Source organism: Sceloporus occidentalis, unplaced genomic scaffold (genome assembly GCF_023333645.1).
Source record: "Sceloporus occidentalis isolate IW3139 unplaced genomic scaffold, rSceOcc1.0.p SCAF_126, whole genome shotgun sequence".
Lineage (NCBI taxonomy): Eukaryota > Metazoa > Chordata > Lepidosauria > Squamata > Phrynosomatidae > Sceloporus > Sceloporus occidentalis.
Genome location: NW_028317106.1, coordinates 2,456,229 through 2,471,280, shown reverse-complemented (window position 1 = coordinate 2,471,280; position 15,052 = coordinate 2,456,229). Strand labels below are relative to the sequence as shown.

General features: G+C 43.7%; 1 protein-coding gene across 1 annotated transcript; it reads left to right on the top strand.

Annotated features, from left to right (window-relative positions):
• The first annotated feature begins 1,900 nt into the window (after positions 1-1,900).
• LOC149281967 (urotensin-2 receptor-like) lies at positions 1,901-2,986 on the top strand. The gene has a single exon (XM_089498891.1). The coding sequence runs from the start codon at positions 1,901-1,903 to the stop codon at positions 2,984-2,986; it is 1,086 nt and encodes a 361-aa protein (XP_089355017.1).
• The last annotated feature ends 12,066 nt before the right edge of the window (positions 2,987-15,052 follow it).

The window sequence follows — 15,052 nt, the reverse complement described above, 5'->3', positions numbered from 1 at the left end:
CAAAAGCCGCTAGAAGAGCATCAAAGACCAGCATGACTTTGTAGCAAAAATGCAGTTCTCTTGGACAGAGAGATTTATCATCAGAAAGAGAAAATATTTTCTGAAGCCTGGCGAGGATTTTTTTGCCTTTCAAAGAGACTTTTGCTTGTATTATTTTCCTACGCGGAGAGGACACGCGAAATGCAACAGAGGTGATGGAGCTGAGGAATCGGACGCAGCTACACGTCATGGGATGAAAGGAGAAGCACCAGCTTTTAGGATGAAACACTCCCTGAGATGCAGTTTGGAATGGTTCTAGAACTATTACAATGCTTTGATTTCCTGCGGGATGGAAGAGATACACAACCAGACGGCAAATAAATTGTATCATTTCATGCAATATGAATGATTTTCTGCCTAAATAGCTTCCCTGTAAATCCAGAGGGCTTGTATTTAAGAATTTTAAAGGGCCAGCAGTTCCGCTCAGCTTTACATGTATTGTTACCTGTGCTGCGCCAACAATGACAAGAGAATATATTGTGGCGTGAGATTATATACTGTGTGTGTGTGTGTGTGTGTGTGTGTGTGTGTGTGTATATATATATATATTATTATTATATTATATATATATATAGTCGACAAGCATTCCTGCCAAACAAAGGGATCAACGTTCAAAAAAATTCATCTAGAAAATATAAATTTAGTCCTCCCTATAAATCCTGGTTTGAGCTTTACAAACCCTCCTATAATTCCATATAACTCCTCCCATTACTCTGTATAACAGATCCCTATAACTCATTTCATTACTCTATATAACAGCTCGCTATAACCCCTCCCATTACTCTATATAACAGATCCCTATAACTCCTCCCATTACTCTATAAAACAGCTCCCTATAACTCCTCCCATTACTCTATATAACAGATCCCTATAACTCCTCCCATTACCCTATATAACAGCTCAGCCACTTTAATACAGTTTTGGTCAGTACCTGGTATTATTACATAATCCATTAATAAAATAAAATACATTTTTGGTAAAATTAATTACAGCAGAGCCAGTGCTTTCTCTTATATAATGCAACTAGGATTAACCATTTGTGGTGCAGACCAGCAAACTCTCATACACAGTAACCAGAAACACTTTCCCCCCAATCCACAGATATTTCAAAGTAAAATATAAGACTTTAATTTAAACCAACATGCCCAGCATCCTGTGTTATTCCAGGTGTTTATATGCTATTAGTAAAAACATTATCCAATTATCACTAATTCAGTGCAAATATTCTAAATATTACAACTGATTTATAAATAAGGAGAAATAGAAAATGATGGTGAATGTATGCTGTTATAGACATTGGTTCTGTATCCTAGGATGTGGAGAGTAAATTGGGACCTGGTTCTCAAGGGGTTAAGTCTTGAGAGAGAGGGAGAGAAAGAGAGAGCGAGAGAGAAAGAGGGAGAGAGGGTGAATGAATGAGTATATACATTCTGGTACTCAAAGGGTCAAATTAGAGAGAGAGAGAGAGAGAGAGAGAGAGAGAAATATGGTTAAAGAGAACAAGAAAAGACAAAGCCAGAAAGATAATTGAGAGCAGGGAGAGGAAAAGAATGAAAAAGAAAAATGAGAGTAAGAGAAAAAGAAGAGAGGGAACGAAGTAGCAGAATTTAAGGGACGTAAGATATTAAAGAAAAATGATAGGACGAATGAAAAGAGAATGAAAGAAGGAAGGGGATAAGGGACAGAAGAAAATGGTACAGACAGACACAGATAGAAGGAGATAGAAGACAGACAGAAAGGAGTTGACGTCACATTGCCCCCCCCCCCCCCCCTGCACTCCTTAGCTCTTTCAGGCTGATGAGAAACCTCGATCTCCTCCTGAAGAAGGTCCCCTCCCCGGGCCGGCTCCTCTGCCACTCACATGGAGAACAAGTCCTCCGGCCCGGGGAACCTGTCCCACGTGGACCCCACAGGCTCCAGCATGGATGAGCTGATCATCACCGGCACCTTTGGGACTCTCCTGTCTCTGATGTACGTGGCTGGGGTGGCAGGGAATGTCTACACCCTGGTGGTCATGTGCCACTCAATGAGGTATGCGGCCAATATGTACATTTCCATCATCAACCTGGCCCTGGCAGACCTCCTCTACCTGTCCAGCATCCCCTTCATTGTGTGCACCTACTTTGTCAAGGACTGGTATTTTGGGGACGTTGGGTGCAGGATTCTCCTCAGCCTGGACCTTCTCACCATGCATGCCAGCATCTTCACCCTCACTGTCATGTGCACTGAGAGGTACATGGCAGTCACCAAACCCCTGGACACAATTAGGAGGTCCAAGAGCTACAGGAAGGGCATGGCTGTGGCTGTGTGGTCCTTGTCCTTCCTCCTGACTCTGCCCATGATGATCATGGTGACCTTAACAGAGGGAAAGGGTAAAGGGGTAAAGAGGATGTGTGCCCCAACTTGGAGCCTTGAAGCCTACAGGATCTACCTGACTGTCCTGTTCAGCACCAGCATCATGGCCCCAGGATTGATCATTGGCTACCTGTACACCAGGTTGGCCAGGACTTACCTGGAGTCCCAGAGGAACCCAGTGAACAAAAAGGAGAACAAGAGATCTCCCAAGCAGAAGGTCCTCATCATGATCTTCAGCATTGTCCTGGTCTTCTGGGCTTGCTTCCTACCCTTCTGGATCTGGCAGCTGGTCAGACTTTATGACGTGACCCCCCAGCTCTCTTCCCAGACCCAAAAGTGCATTAATTACCTGGTCACCTGCCTGACCTACAGCAACAGCTGCATTAACCCCTTCCTGTACACCTTACTCACCAAGAACTACAGAGAGTACTTGAGAAACAGGCACAAGAAGTTTTACAGGTTCACCTCTGCCTTCAAGAAGAGAGGGGCCACCTTGCAGTGCTCCTCGTGGGGTCGCTCAATGTCCTCCAGCAACCACTATGACTTTGCCTCGGAGTCGATTATCATGACAGGTGTCAGGGAGATTAAATGAGGGGCATCTGGGAGCGATCTGCACCAGCAGCTGCCATGCCACTGCAGGAGGACACCCAGAACAGGTAAGGGGGTCCACACACCTGACCCTGGGCTTCCCATGACCTCCGCAAAACTGAGCAGAAAAAAAGTGGATTTAGGTGTCCCCTCTCCCCCCCAAAAATATGGTCACATTTCCCATGGGATGCCCTAATCTCCTGAATGTGGGCTGGGTGAAGAAGTTCCCTCCCAGGCCCTTTTATTGCCTTTTTATTGTTTTTTTTCCCATTGTTTTTATTTTGTTGTTTTCAGTATCAAAATGTGTTAACCCCTTGCTTTCCAGAAGGGCCTGCACTGAACATGATCTAGTTTGGGGTGAAGAGCAGGCTTCTGGGTAAGGCCAGGTATATTCTGTATGTTAAACTCGGAAGGTGAATTCCATGCTGCGCCCGATTCGGCGCTTTAAAGGTTGCTGTTCCACTAAGACAAAATATTAATTGCTCTTTTTCTGGTATGTTAAGAAAAGAAAAAAACACCTTAAGAGATCGGTGATTTTAGTCTTTACCCTAAACGGTTAAACACGTTAGAAGAAGCTTTTATCAGTTTCTATGGCGACAACCTATCCGCATCTGCTACTGTGACACGTGATAATTAAGAATTCCAAACAAAAATTATAAATGAGTGAAACTTTTCGAGTTTATTTCCGGGAAGGGTTTTGGGCAGAAATCAGATTCAGGAGCCGGATGCCTATCTCATGCGTGTTTAATACCCTCACTGGATTACCCCCTGTATTACCCTCTACCACTTCTGCTGGGAGGCTGTTCCGCTTATCTACCATATCTAACCCCCCCTCTTAAAGCGAAGATTATCTTCCTGGTGTCCTGGTTATAAAAGGAAATGGCGAGCTTTTCACCTATACATGCTGCAGGGAAATCTAAGGGTTAAATGTTACATCCGTCTGCGCGCTGTCGGCGCTCGGATGCCGGTGTGTGGGCAGCGTGAATATCCGCGCCCACGACGTGCTGTCTACAGAGAGAAAATTATACACAAACCCTAAATTTGCATCCTATACCGGTAATGAGAGTCTATCCAAGGTTTGCCTAAGTTAAATTATGTAAATAAAATGCTAGCTTTAAACAGCGGGATCCTTTCTGGGCTCCTTCTACGTATCTCTATTGTATCTCCGCCGAGGGTCTTATTTCGAGCTGAATCTTCTTTCCCGCCGGAGGTTCCCACCGCGGCGCTGCGCCTTTCCATTAACCCTTTCCTCCCCTTTAGGCCTATAAATAGCTCTGGTGTAACGAGCAAGTCCTCGTTGCTATGTTTGCGTCCGTTAGCCGTGCGGCCCTAACGATGCTCGCAACGGCAGAGGGAGCAAATTAAATCACCTATTTCTATGACATAAACACAGGGTATCGCCACGGCAACAGAGAACCTTTGATATGCGAGTTTATGTATCATTATGAAAGTGCAGGCAGATCGGCCCCCATCCGGCCCCCATCTAGTCTCCCGTTTCTCCTGCTGTAAAGACTCAAACCTTAATCAGTCTTTGGTCTCGTCTTAGATTCAGGAGCCGTATGCCTGTCCCATGCATGTTTAATACCCTCACTGTATTACCCTCTACCACTTCTGCTGGGAGGCTGCTGCAGGACGCAATCTATAGGGCGATATCAGCCAGATTGGCAGCCCAGGGTGATTTTTGATGTAAATATAAATATTTTTTATTGTGTTTCACAATAATTTGTTTATAAATAAAATTGTGTAAATAAAATACATTGTTTTTATTTGGCTTTTGATCAGATCAATAGGGCAAAAAGTCACAGCTATATATAGGCTTTGTAAAGCCCCGCCTCCCGGACACGCCCATGAACACACCCCCTTAAAGCAGTCCCTGTGATTGGAATGCAGCAGAAATTGATACTTTGTTCTTTCCTCTGAATGTATCGAGGTTCTTGGGTTAATAAATGTCCTGCTGTACAGCGCTGTGGAATATGACGGCGCTATATAATTTAAAGCCCACTACACCTCGCTTCATGCATTAGTTCTGAGAAGCGCTCTCCTTTTTTTCCTCCCCGGGAAGGCGTTCGCTCAAGGTTGTCAAATCAGTTAAAAAGGATTTTTATAGGACGGTAAATAATCGCCTCGGCTTTTTCTCACTCGCTTCGCATCCTTTTTCGATCGATAATAAATCTAAAGGGATTTTATGCATCTTACTCCCCCCCCCCAGCGAGCTTTTAGAGTTTATGTCGCTGGGGGTGGCAGCCCAGCAGAGACGTTACTTTCTACCCGCTGTAGCACTTTAATTCCTCAAAAAAACATCGCGGAGGAAATCGCATCGCATTAAATAGAATTAAGAACCCCGGAAAGGCGTTCTTTTAAGAAATAATTTTTCAAAAACACTTATTCTGTATAATTTAATGACAGCGGGGAAATTACCCGACGGCTGCTACAGCCTCAATTAACGTAATTAGCCTATTAAACAGGGTCAATCACCATAATTATTAATTGGGATTGGAACGGCCCCAACGCTTCTGAAATAACCCAAAATTTGGTTTGTTTTTTATTTTTATTTTGAAGACGCCAAAAAACATCTTGTTTTTCATATTCTCAAATACCCATCAGTATATGCTAGGCGTCTTTTGATTGGCTCGTTCCCAAATCTAAATGATTATTTATCAGAATTCCAAACAAATCTATACATTAAAAAAACAAAAACTTGGGCTTTGTAGTTTTTGGGGTATAAAATTCATATGTAGCCCAATATGCAAATGATCTGTTACAATTAGCATATGAGGGTGTATTGTGATGTCACAATGTCAATATTTTTCTATACAAATTTGCACTTTATATCTAAATTATGGCTATTTTACAGCTAATTTACTGACGAACATAGAGATACAATGTGATATTAGACTAAAACCCGAGTGCTCTTCCCATAATGCAATGGGGGGGGGGGGCAGCTGTGCAAAAGACTTCCGTATGCTGTTGATCTATACATTTCCCAGCGATATTTTATTGCAATGTATAGAAATCCGAACCAGACTTTGCCCTATAGCTGAGGGTGATGGCTCATCCTTAATGTTTGACGGCTGGCTGGCTGGCTGGCTGTCATAGGATTTGTATAACGCATTCTATCTCTATTGTCTGAGAATCGCTGCATTGCAGTGGAAGCCACGGTCGGCCCGGAGCTCATAGATCCTTACATTATGAGTATATATATATATCACCTATATATCACCTCTGCTGCAGGACACACAGAGGTGCCATCTCTCCCGTCGTCTTGTTTATTACGACGGATGCAGATATTTTGATGCATTGACCACCGGCCCGAAGAGGCAGGACCGGCTAATGCCGCATTCCGCAGACGGATGATTCCCAAAATAGATCCGACGATTAAAGAACTGGACAATGACGGCACCGGCACCGAGTCACTCGAGACCCCGCTGAGAGCCTGATAGAGGCGACGCTGTCTCGGTGGCCATTTAAAAAAGGGTTAATTTCTGCAGGTGCTCGATGAGTTAGAAGGGGGTGATGGTGGAGAGAAGGACAGCTCACGGCTTCTGTCACCGATAGGACAAACCTATCACATTGACCCCAAAGGCTCGTTAATCCAAAGCGGTATGAAGGAGAGTCATGAAATATTCAGAAGGCAGACGCATCGGAAACCGCTCGCCATGCCTGCTAAACAGAGATGTTAGAGAAGAGTACACACAAGGGGGTCCGGAGAGGAGAGGGGTCGGGTGGAGGGCTCTAGTTTCTCTGTCGTCATTCCTCTTCTTTCTTCTAAACCGGCTCCTGCCCTTCTCTCTGTCCTCCATTCTGCCCTGATATCTCACCCTTCCCACGTCCCATTCATCCTGCCCTTCTTACTCCTTCTCAGTGCCCTTCTCCCTCTCAATCACCTGATGTCCTTTCCCCCGTCTTCCTCCATTCAACAACATTCTGCCCTCATCCTTACCCTTCTTCCTCTACATAAAGAAACGTAAGACCACCTTGCTAACCCACATTGTCTATTTTCCAGAAAACACCCCTTGTCTATCTCTATGAATGTTGCCGTCGGGGGCACCTTCTCCGAGGAACCACTCGCTCTACCTCATACCATGGGTCTCCATCAACATGGCAGCGCCAGAGAAGAAAGAAGCCACAATACGAGCTCCTACAGACCAGAAGAAACAGTTCCACATCTCTTGCACCCAAAAACAATCTGCCTCCCTCGTCTTGTTTTCAGATACCAGATGGGGCAACAATCATATTTTGGGCAATCGATGCAGATGACCTTGGACCATGCACAAAACATCTCAGGCGAAACTTTCCACCGCGGACGAGAACGTTACGGGAGGGTTGGAACTATGACATCAATGCTGAATAAATGTTTATGTTTGTATCCATTTGTAGAGAAAGAAACATTTTTTAGTAAAAAAAACGATACCGGAATCATTTGGCAATGATCCTGAAATAATAAAAAAATAAACTGATCTACTGAAGGTGAACCTCTTCATATGACATCGAACGTTCCCACCTCAGTGATAGTTTAGGATTTTTAGAACTTATGTATCAACATTTCTTTTCTGGAAGCCATTATGCCAGGGTTATTCAGAGAGCCCCCCCCCCCCCCCCCCCCGGTTAGCTACCTCCTGATTAATGCCGCCATTTATCCAATAAGTTTTTTGAAGGTTTGGAAGCCTAAAGCACAGGTAAGAACATCATAACAGGTCTTGTTCTTTGCTTTTACTTGCGACCGTCGGAATCAGCTGACCCTTCACAACACTAACCTTTAAACAGCTCGTTATGAGGTCGGGACTCGCCGCTTGGAGAACCCAATGCTGGGGAAGCAAACCATTCCTCGTGGAAACCGTAACCCGTCAAGATGTCTTCAAGAAGAGCACTAAGTTAAGACGTAGAATGAAGACCAATGAGTGGGACTGGTAACATGTCAGCGAATCCGTTTGGAATCGGAAGGAACCTTGGCAATCGCCACGAGAACCCCCTTTAATTCAAGGATCTGGGTCAAATCTTCTTAGATGGCTCCTAGACTGCCAAGGTTCCTTCACATTTTAAACTGATTTGGTGCCATCTTACCAATCCCACTCGTTGGTTTTCTTTTTATGTCTCAGCTCGGTACTCTTCTTGAAGACATCTTGATGAGTTACGGTTTCTACAAGGAATGGGGTTTTTTTCCAGCATTCGGTTGATGAGTCCCAACCTTGATGGAAAAAAATCAGGTCTTCTTGAACAACTTTCATTTCCTAAACTTCGTTAAGTATTGTAGTTCTTTGAAGAACCCACATAAGCCACCAGCCAAGAGAAGAAAGTCTCACTGTTCCCGTGATGGGACCACAGTTTACCCACAATGCATCTCACGCATACCGATAACCCATTGTGCTGGACTTTGTGCTATTAAATGTATATTTCTGATAATCGGTGCATTTAATGGAAGCCATGATTAGGTTTAGGTTAGGTTTTCTTTACAAAATCAGGGACATTTTTGTCAGATTTTATTTTGAAGAACTTGTGAAAATGTAAAACCAAATAAATCATTAAATGACGAAACCTTGTAATCTGTAGTTCTGTTTAGAGCTGCGAGTCTGGCCCTTTCACATCTGAGAGTTTAACTGACGGAGGAATCCCTTTGTTTTAGAGAATTTCCATAAACTTTATACACAATTTGCTCTGCCAAAAACTGGAGAACCTTTGCATGGTTGGAGGAACTCTTTGGATGGAAACATTGGGTCCAAGTTTGATGTCACCTCCTTCATCAGGTCCACCATAAAAAATCTTGGGGTCCACCTGCACTGTCTCACCCCATGCTCTAGCAAATACTCCATGTTCCTCCCACCGTCCCTTGTCCAATGCTGGCAATGTGGCCACCACAATGCAAAACCTGGGTCCCAAAGCTCATGAGGGCCCAGTCCCAGGTTCCAGACCACAATTATAGGGTCTCTGGCAGATTAGGGAGGCTGGGACAGCCTTCTTGCCCTGGTCCCACACACAGGTACAGGTTCTACCCCCAGATGGTGACCTTGGTCTTGATACAAAGTATCTAACTTAATGATTATGTATATTTCCTCCAATCATTAATATTGACCTAACAAACTATTCCCCATTATTTCCTCCTTTATGTTAAAATCACCAGTTTTGGGTACTAAGCGTTTAGCAGCTCCTTGAGAAATTTGTGCACAAACACCCCTATATTACAGCAGATGGAAAGACTCCCTTTCATTTGCAAACAAATCATTCCACATCCAGATGTTTCCCCACCTGTCGTGAGCTCTGCAGAGCAGGCAATAAGAAAGACAAATTGTATTGAAATCTCACAATTAAAGGGTTTATAACAAGGCTTTGCAATTTTGCCCCCGTAGGGATTTCTCTTGCGCATGGAGCGAGAAGCTGCCTCCGCAGAGATCTCATCCAGAGCTGTGTGATTGTAGCTCGAGCTGTCAAGGTATAGCCTTAACGGATAAAAGGGTTTTGCATCTTTAATATCCATGTTTTCTTGATGGAATTGAACCTGTTTCACCTCTGCCTAGTCCTGGGGTGGAATTATTGGGCGCATGATGACTCGTGGTCATGATACACGGCATTATGGGAGATGCGAGGCAACAATAGGCACAGGAGGGCAAAACGCCTGACCCTGCTAAGAAGAATATTGCGTGGTGACGTCTAACTTGGGAGGGGAAGGGTATATCCATAGGAAGAGAGCATATGATGAGCAAGTAAAAGAAGATTCTGGACACGTTCAAGATATGAGTGGGTCTTTCTCCAGAATATTAGTAAATAATAAAGATCATTATCGAACATTAAACTTTTGAAGGTAGTTACTAACTTGGATTGGAAGGGTTAAATAGTTTAAAAGTAGATTAAAATCAGACTAGAATCAACAGGAATTGGCTCAGCTCGCTGACTGTACTCAGGATAAGGTCCAGTAAGGGTCGGTGGCAGAACTTGAAGACGACCACCACAACTTATTTCAAGAAACCTCTGATGTTTAGCTGGCTGGCTGGCAAATGGTCCAAATGTATCCCTCATGACTCTTTTGATGGATAAATGGACAATGGGATCACGGTGTGGTCACCTACCTAAGATGTAGACCAGTTTAGTTTAGTAAACTGTCTTTCAACTGTTCATCAACGTGGCACTATGGCCAAAATTCCAAACCATGTTCCTCTGAGCAAGAAATACAACTAACTCAAACATAAGTCCTAGAACTCTCTGGTCCTCACAGGTCCTGTGTAGCTGGTATCATGTCTTGAGTCCAGAACTCAAATACAAAGGGAGATGAGAGACACTCAACTGAGAACACATAATAATCAACAAGATGACCACCTAATGGTCTTCAGGAGGCTGCCACTTGTAGTCCCACATTATCGGTATTTCATGTAAAATGATAGCTTTATGACATCATCTTATTCAAATCCACTCTTTTAAAAGGCACGTAGACCCAGACGGCACGTGCAAATCCATGGAAATCTGTGTAGAGTATGACATCATGGAATTAAAGACCAAAGGGGCAAACCGATGACCTCTTGAATGTGCCTGAATAGAATAACAGGCAATGTAGACTACGTGGGGATATATAGGAAGGTGATTTCACGCCGGCTTTGCCCAATTCTTGATAGATCTCTCTTTAAATTAAAAACGTGTTTCCTGCTTTAAAAATCTAATAAAGCACACGTGTTTATGTGAATGTCTATCAACCACCGCAGACGCGGAACAACTCAGCCTCAACCACCCAACGTCTAGAAACAGGAATAAGAAATATTTATCCGCCTTTGAAATGATTGATATGTCTTACAGCAAGAAAGGACGAATGTATCTAGAAATATTTTTTAGCTCGGCTTCAAACGCTCTTTCGGAACGTAAATTATAGATTTAAAGTGACAGCGACTCATTTATTTTCTACTTTTTTTTTTAAATGGATCGGTGAAAAGCATCTTGTCCGTTTCCTAGGTAAGATCCAACCTTGGTTGGGATGGTGACGTCAGCAAAGAGGAACGTGGCAATGGGCTTCCATTATTTAATAATTTAATTAATTTTAATAATTTTCGAGAAAATCTTGACGTTACTGTTCCTATAACACTTGGCCGTTCCAAGATATTCTGTAAGATGAGTGTATCAAAAGGTTCATCTCTAAAGATATTATTCCCAGTGGGACGCTGCCGGTGGCAATATTTTAAGCCATCTAGGGAACCCCCCGATGCAAATTATTATTTGCCGTTAGATCATCACAACTGAATTTCCAGCTGCGTACGCCGCGGAGGGAGTAATGAGACTTATAAAGGATCTCCAAATCCTTGCGTTTTACCGTTTTATAAGACGGCTTTGTGCTCGTGTCACCCCGCGGAGAAGTCTTTTCTTATACCTGTTTGAAGGAAGCGAGAAAGAGCCAGTGGGATTGGAGTGGGGGGGGGCTGGTGATTCATGGAAAGACGGGAAGACCTAAAGAGAAGAGATTAACTCTTTGGGTTGGCAGTTATTCATTGTAAGTCAACGGGACCAGCCATATTGAATGGAGCTTGGTAGGAAAGGTGGATAGAGTATTGGTTTAGGGTCAAGTGGACTTAGTTGGGTGCAAAGGGTGGTCCGTCTTAGCACGTTTGGGCTGGAAGAACTCAGAGACAGAATCTGCTGCCAGATCGCCCCATCCGGCCCCCGTCTAGTCGCCCGTTTCTCCTGCTGTAGAGACTCAAACCTTAATCAGTCGTTGGCCTCGTCTTAGATTCAGCAGCCATATCCCTATCCCAAGGATGTTTAATACCCACACTGTATTACCCTCTACCATTTCTACTGGGAGGCTTTTCCATCCTTTCGGTAAAGCAAAACTGCCTTAAAACTTGGAATTCTAGCTTTCTTTAGCTGCAGCTCCACATTTGGACGAAGACGAGGTCATGGCGAGTCAACGACTGGAATCTTCTTTTTAAACCGGCTGGATCCGACAGCTAGTCCTTCCAACGCGAGTTCAAATGTTTCGAGCTTTTATTTATAATATCACACTAGTTCAAGTAAAACAGAAGTAATGAATTCTTCATCGTGTACTATTTCTAGACTATGTTAATTATACACATGGGCTGCTTTCTGATGTGTGGAGCTGGCGAGGGACGGAGCACACATTGTACAGGTGCAAGAACGGGATTTATGATCGTTATTTGGACGTGGCGACGTAGAAGGCATGGAGGAAGAAGGAAGGAAAAGGTTCTCTCTGCCCTTCACAGCCCACCTAACACTCTTTGCAAGGGTCCAGGGTGACGGTAGCCAAACCAAAATAATTATTGGTAGGTTTTGCTTCTGATCCACGGATTCTTCCTGGAAATACAAACACAGAGTATTGTGACAAAGCGAAAGCCACAGGAGAATCGATTGGCTTAAGTGAACTAAATCAGACGGCCGAGTCTCCGTATAAGATAAGGCCGAGTGCTTTATCTTACTTAATGCGGCTATTTACCGGAGGTGGCAGGTGTGACTAGAAAATCAGAATTCCCAGGCGAGGGATTCTGAAAAAGACAAATGCCAAGTCTGCTTACTTTCTAAGTACAACAAGGATTTGTAACAGAGCCGTGTCATTTATAAAGCCATGGAGGAGCGTCACTACAACGGTGGCCAGAGGGGGCGCTCCTTACAGCCCCTCTCGGCTTCTTTTCTGCAATATCTCATGCTTAACAGGGTTTTCCTAGAGCTCCGGTGTTACTTACCTTAGGTAGAAGCTGCAGCAAAACGCGCCTTCCGTGCTTGTAGCAGCCAATCAGCGTCAGGATAACACACCCATTGAGATCAATTTATTGCCAAATATGGAAAATGTCCCCAAAATGGCTACACTTAATTCTGCTTCTGTAACGTCACCAGAAAGGGGGTTATCGCAAGCAGGAAGCTGTTATACTCAACAGGAAGTAAGGAGAGTAACAAAAATGGCCTTCCCCCCTAGGCAAGTGGAAACGTTTTATCAAGTGTCCATCTTAAAAAAATTAATTTCGGAATTTCAAATTATTTTAAACGTGGCTGACCTGACTTTAAATGGATGTGAATAATCGATGCATCATACATAAAAGGAAAATTTTATCCAAAAGGGATATATTCGGACCTTAATACAAAAGGATATTGCGAGGAGCACCTCCGAAATCGCTATTCCCCATACTGGAAAAAAACAGAAGCGGTTTAGCACTCAAGAGCTTAGTGGGTCTCGTTAAGTTACAAAGATATAGAAAATGTACTTTTTAAAATGACTTTTTGTGAGCTCACATGCATTAGACCATGTTGAGTACTTCAACAAATTTGATTGCCTTTAATGTTATCAGACGATGGAGAGACAAGTACCACAAAAAAAAAGTATTTGAAGTCGGAAAATTGGGAAACTGAAGTGTTTTTTTATAGAATTGGTGAGTGATTCAGCGACCTGCATCGATCGGGGCATCTAGATCATTCAGAAAGAGAACCGGAACGACATGAAAGAGACCCATAGTCGTATAATATAACGTCTCTATCTAATAGACTGTGGAGCCAATGGAAGACGAGAAGTCCCATTCCCGTACTGCCCAATGTTTCAAGTGGCCCTGGAGAGACACTTGGTTTAGGGGCGTGGCTGGGGGCAGCGCTCCAATCAGGACATTGTGGAGCCAATGGAAGACAAGCAGGGCAGCACTTTATTTACATATTTAATTTATAAACCCATTTTATACACATTGTTGCGGCTTTTAGGGCTGCAGAACCCTGTGATACCCTCGTACCCAGCAAACAGTCTGGGCTCTTAGAAAAGAGGGGTATCAGGGGAGGAAAAAGAGATGCAGGAGAGGAAAGAGAGGCAGCAGGAAAGGAAAGACAGCCAGCAGGTAAGGAGAGAGAGAGAGAGGCAGCAGGAGAGGAAAGAGAGGCAGCAGGAGAGGAAAGAGGCAGCAAGGCAGGAAAGAGAGGCAGCAGGAGAGGAAAGAGGGGCATCAGAGGAGGAAAGAAGGGCAGAAATCAAGCCGGTTGCAACCAATGCTGAAAAACAGTTGCATGTTATCCCAGTCCACCCCTGTGGCCAAATGTGGAATTACATCTGAAAATGAACCATTTTCTCAAAATTAAACCATCCACCAGCTGTGAAAACTGTGGGCTCTTCAGAAACAATCAGGCAAGCGCACGTTTATATTATCGGCCTAACCAGCAGAATAGAGCAAAGCTCATTGGCAGTTATAGGCATTCATTAGAGACAATTTTCTGGCGGCTTCAGTCTCTTCAAGGTAATTGCATTCATGCATATTTTTTGGTTTAGCCACAAACGCGAGACAGATATCACGCCGTCCACAAGCAACAAAAATATATCATGAATAATGTATAAACATCGATTTCCATCAGCGGCCTCCTGCAGGACCAGCAAATGGCGAACAGGCGATGTCAGGAGAGAAAGACGGGCAACACAAAGAGGACAGAGCAGGGTCTCGACAGGTAGAGAGCGGCCATATCAAAAGGACAGCCGGCCGGAGGCTCACAAGAATGCAGAACAGAGATAAGCGGTGAGGAGGAGAAGCGGGGCTTTAGAATATCTCCAGGGGAAAAAGTTTAAAAAAACACAATTTCAGGTCCGAAAGAAGCCAAAATCAAAGAATTCAACATATTTAAAAGTAAAATGAAATAATTCGGAAGATGTGCTGGAAATGGTTCTACTGGTCTATGTTAAGACTCAAACCTTAATCACTCCTTGGTCTGGTTTTTGATCCAGGATAGACCAAGGATTGATTAAAGTTTGAGTCTTAATACAGCAACGACCACCGGAATTCCAGTACTCAGCTGTAATAAAAACCTCGCACTGCATCCCTTTTTTTGTTTTTGGTTTTTCCGTGGAAAACTATGAATGCGGAGAGTGTTTGTATTCTGGAAATGCTCGTTAAGCAACCCTGAAAGTTCCCTTTTGAACCCGTCTCTAAAAACCCAAACACAGGAAGTGTGGGTCAGAACTTCTAAGTGCAGCTTTATATTGGTACACAATATATATACAACCAAACCTATCGTATTACATTCGAAGTTCCTTTGGCTTTGTGCCATCTAGAATAGTCCTGCTGACAATTTTGACTTAGTCATGGAAGTAACCATTCTAACCTCAAGCAGAAACCTCTAAAGC

Bases quoted from the DNA above. Each gene is read 5' to 3' on its own strand.
- LOC149281967 (XM_089498891.1), top strand. From the start codon at position 1,901: ATGGAGAACAAGTCCTCCGGCCCGGGGAACCTGTCCCACGTGGACCCC.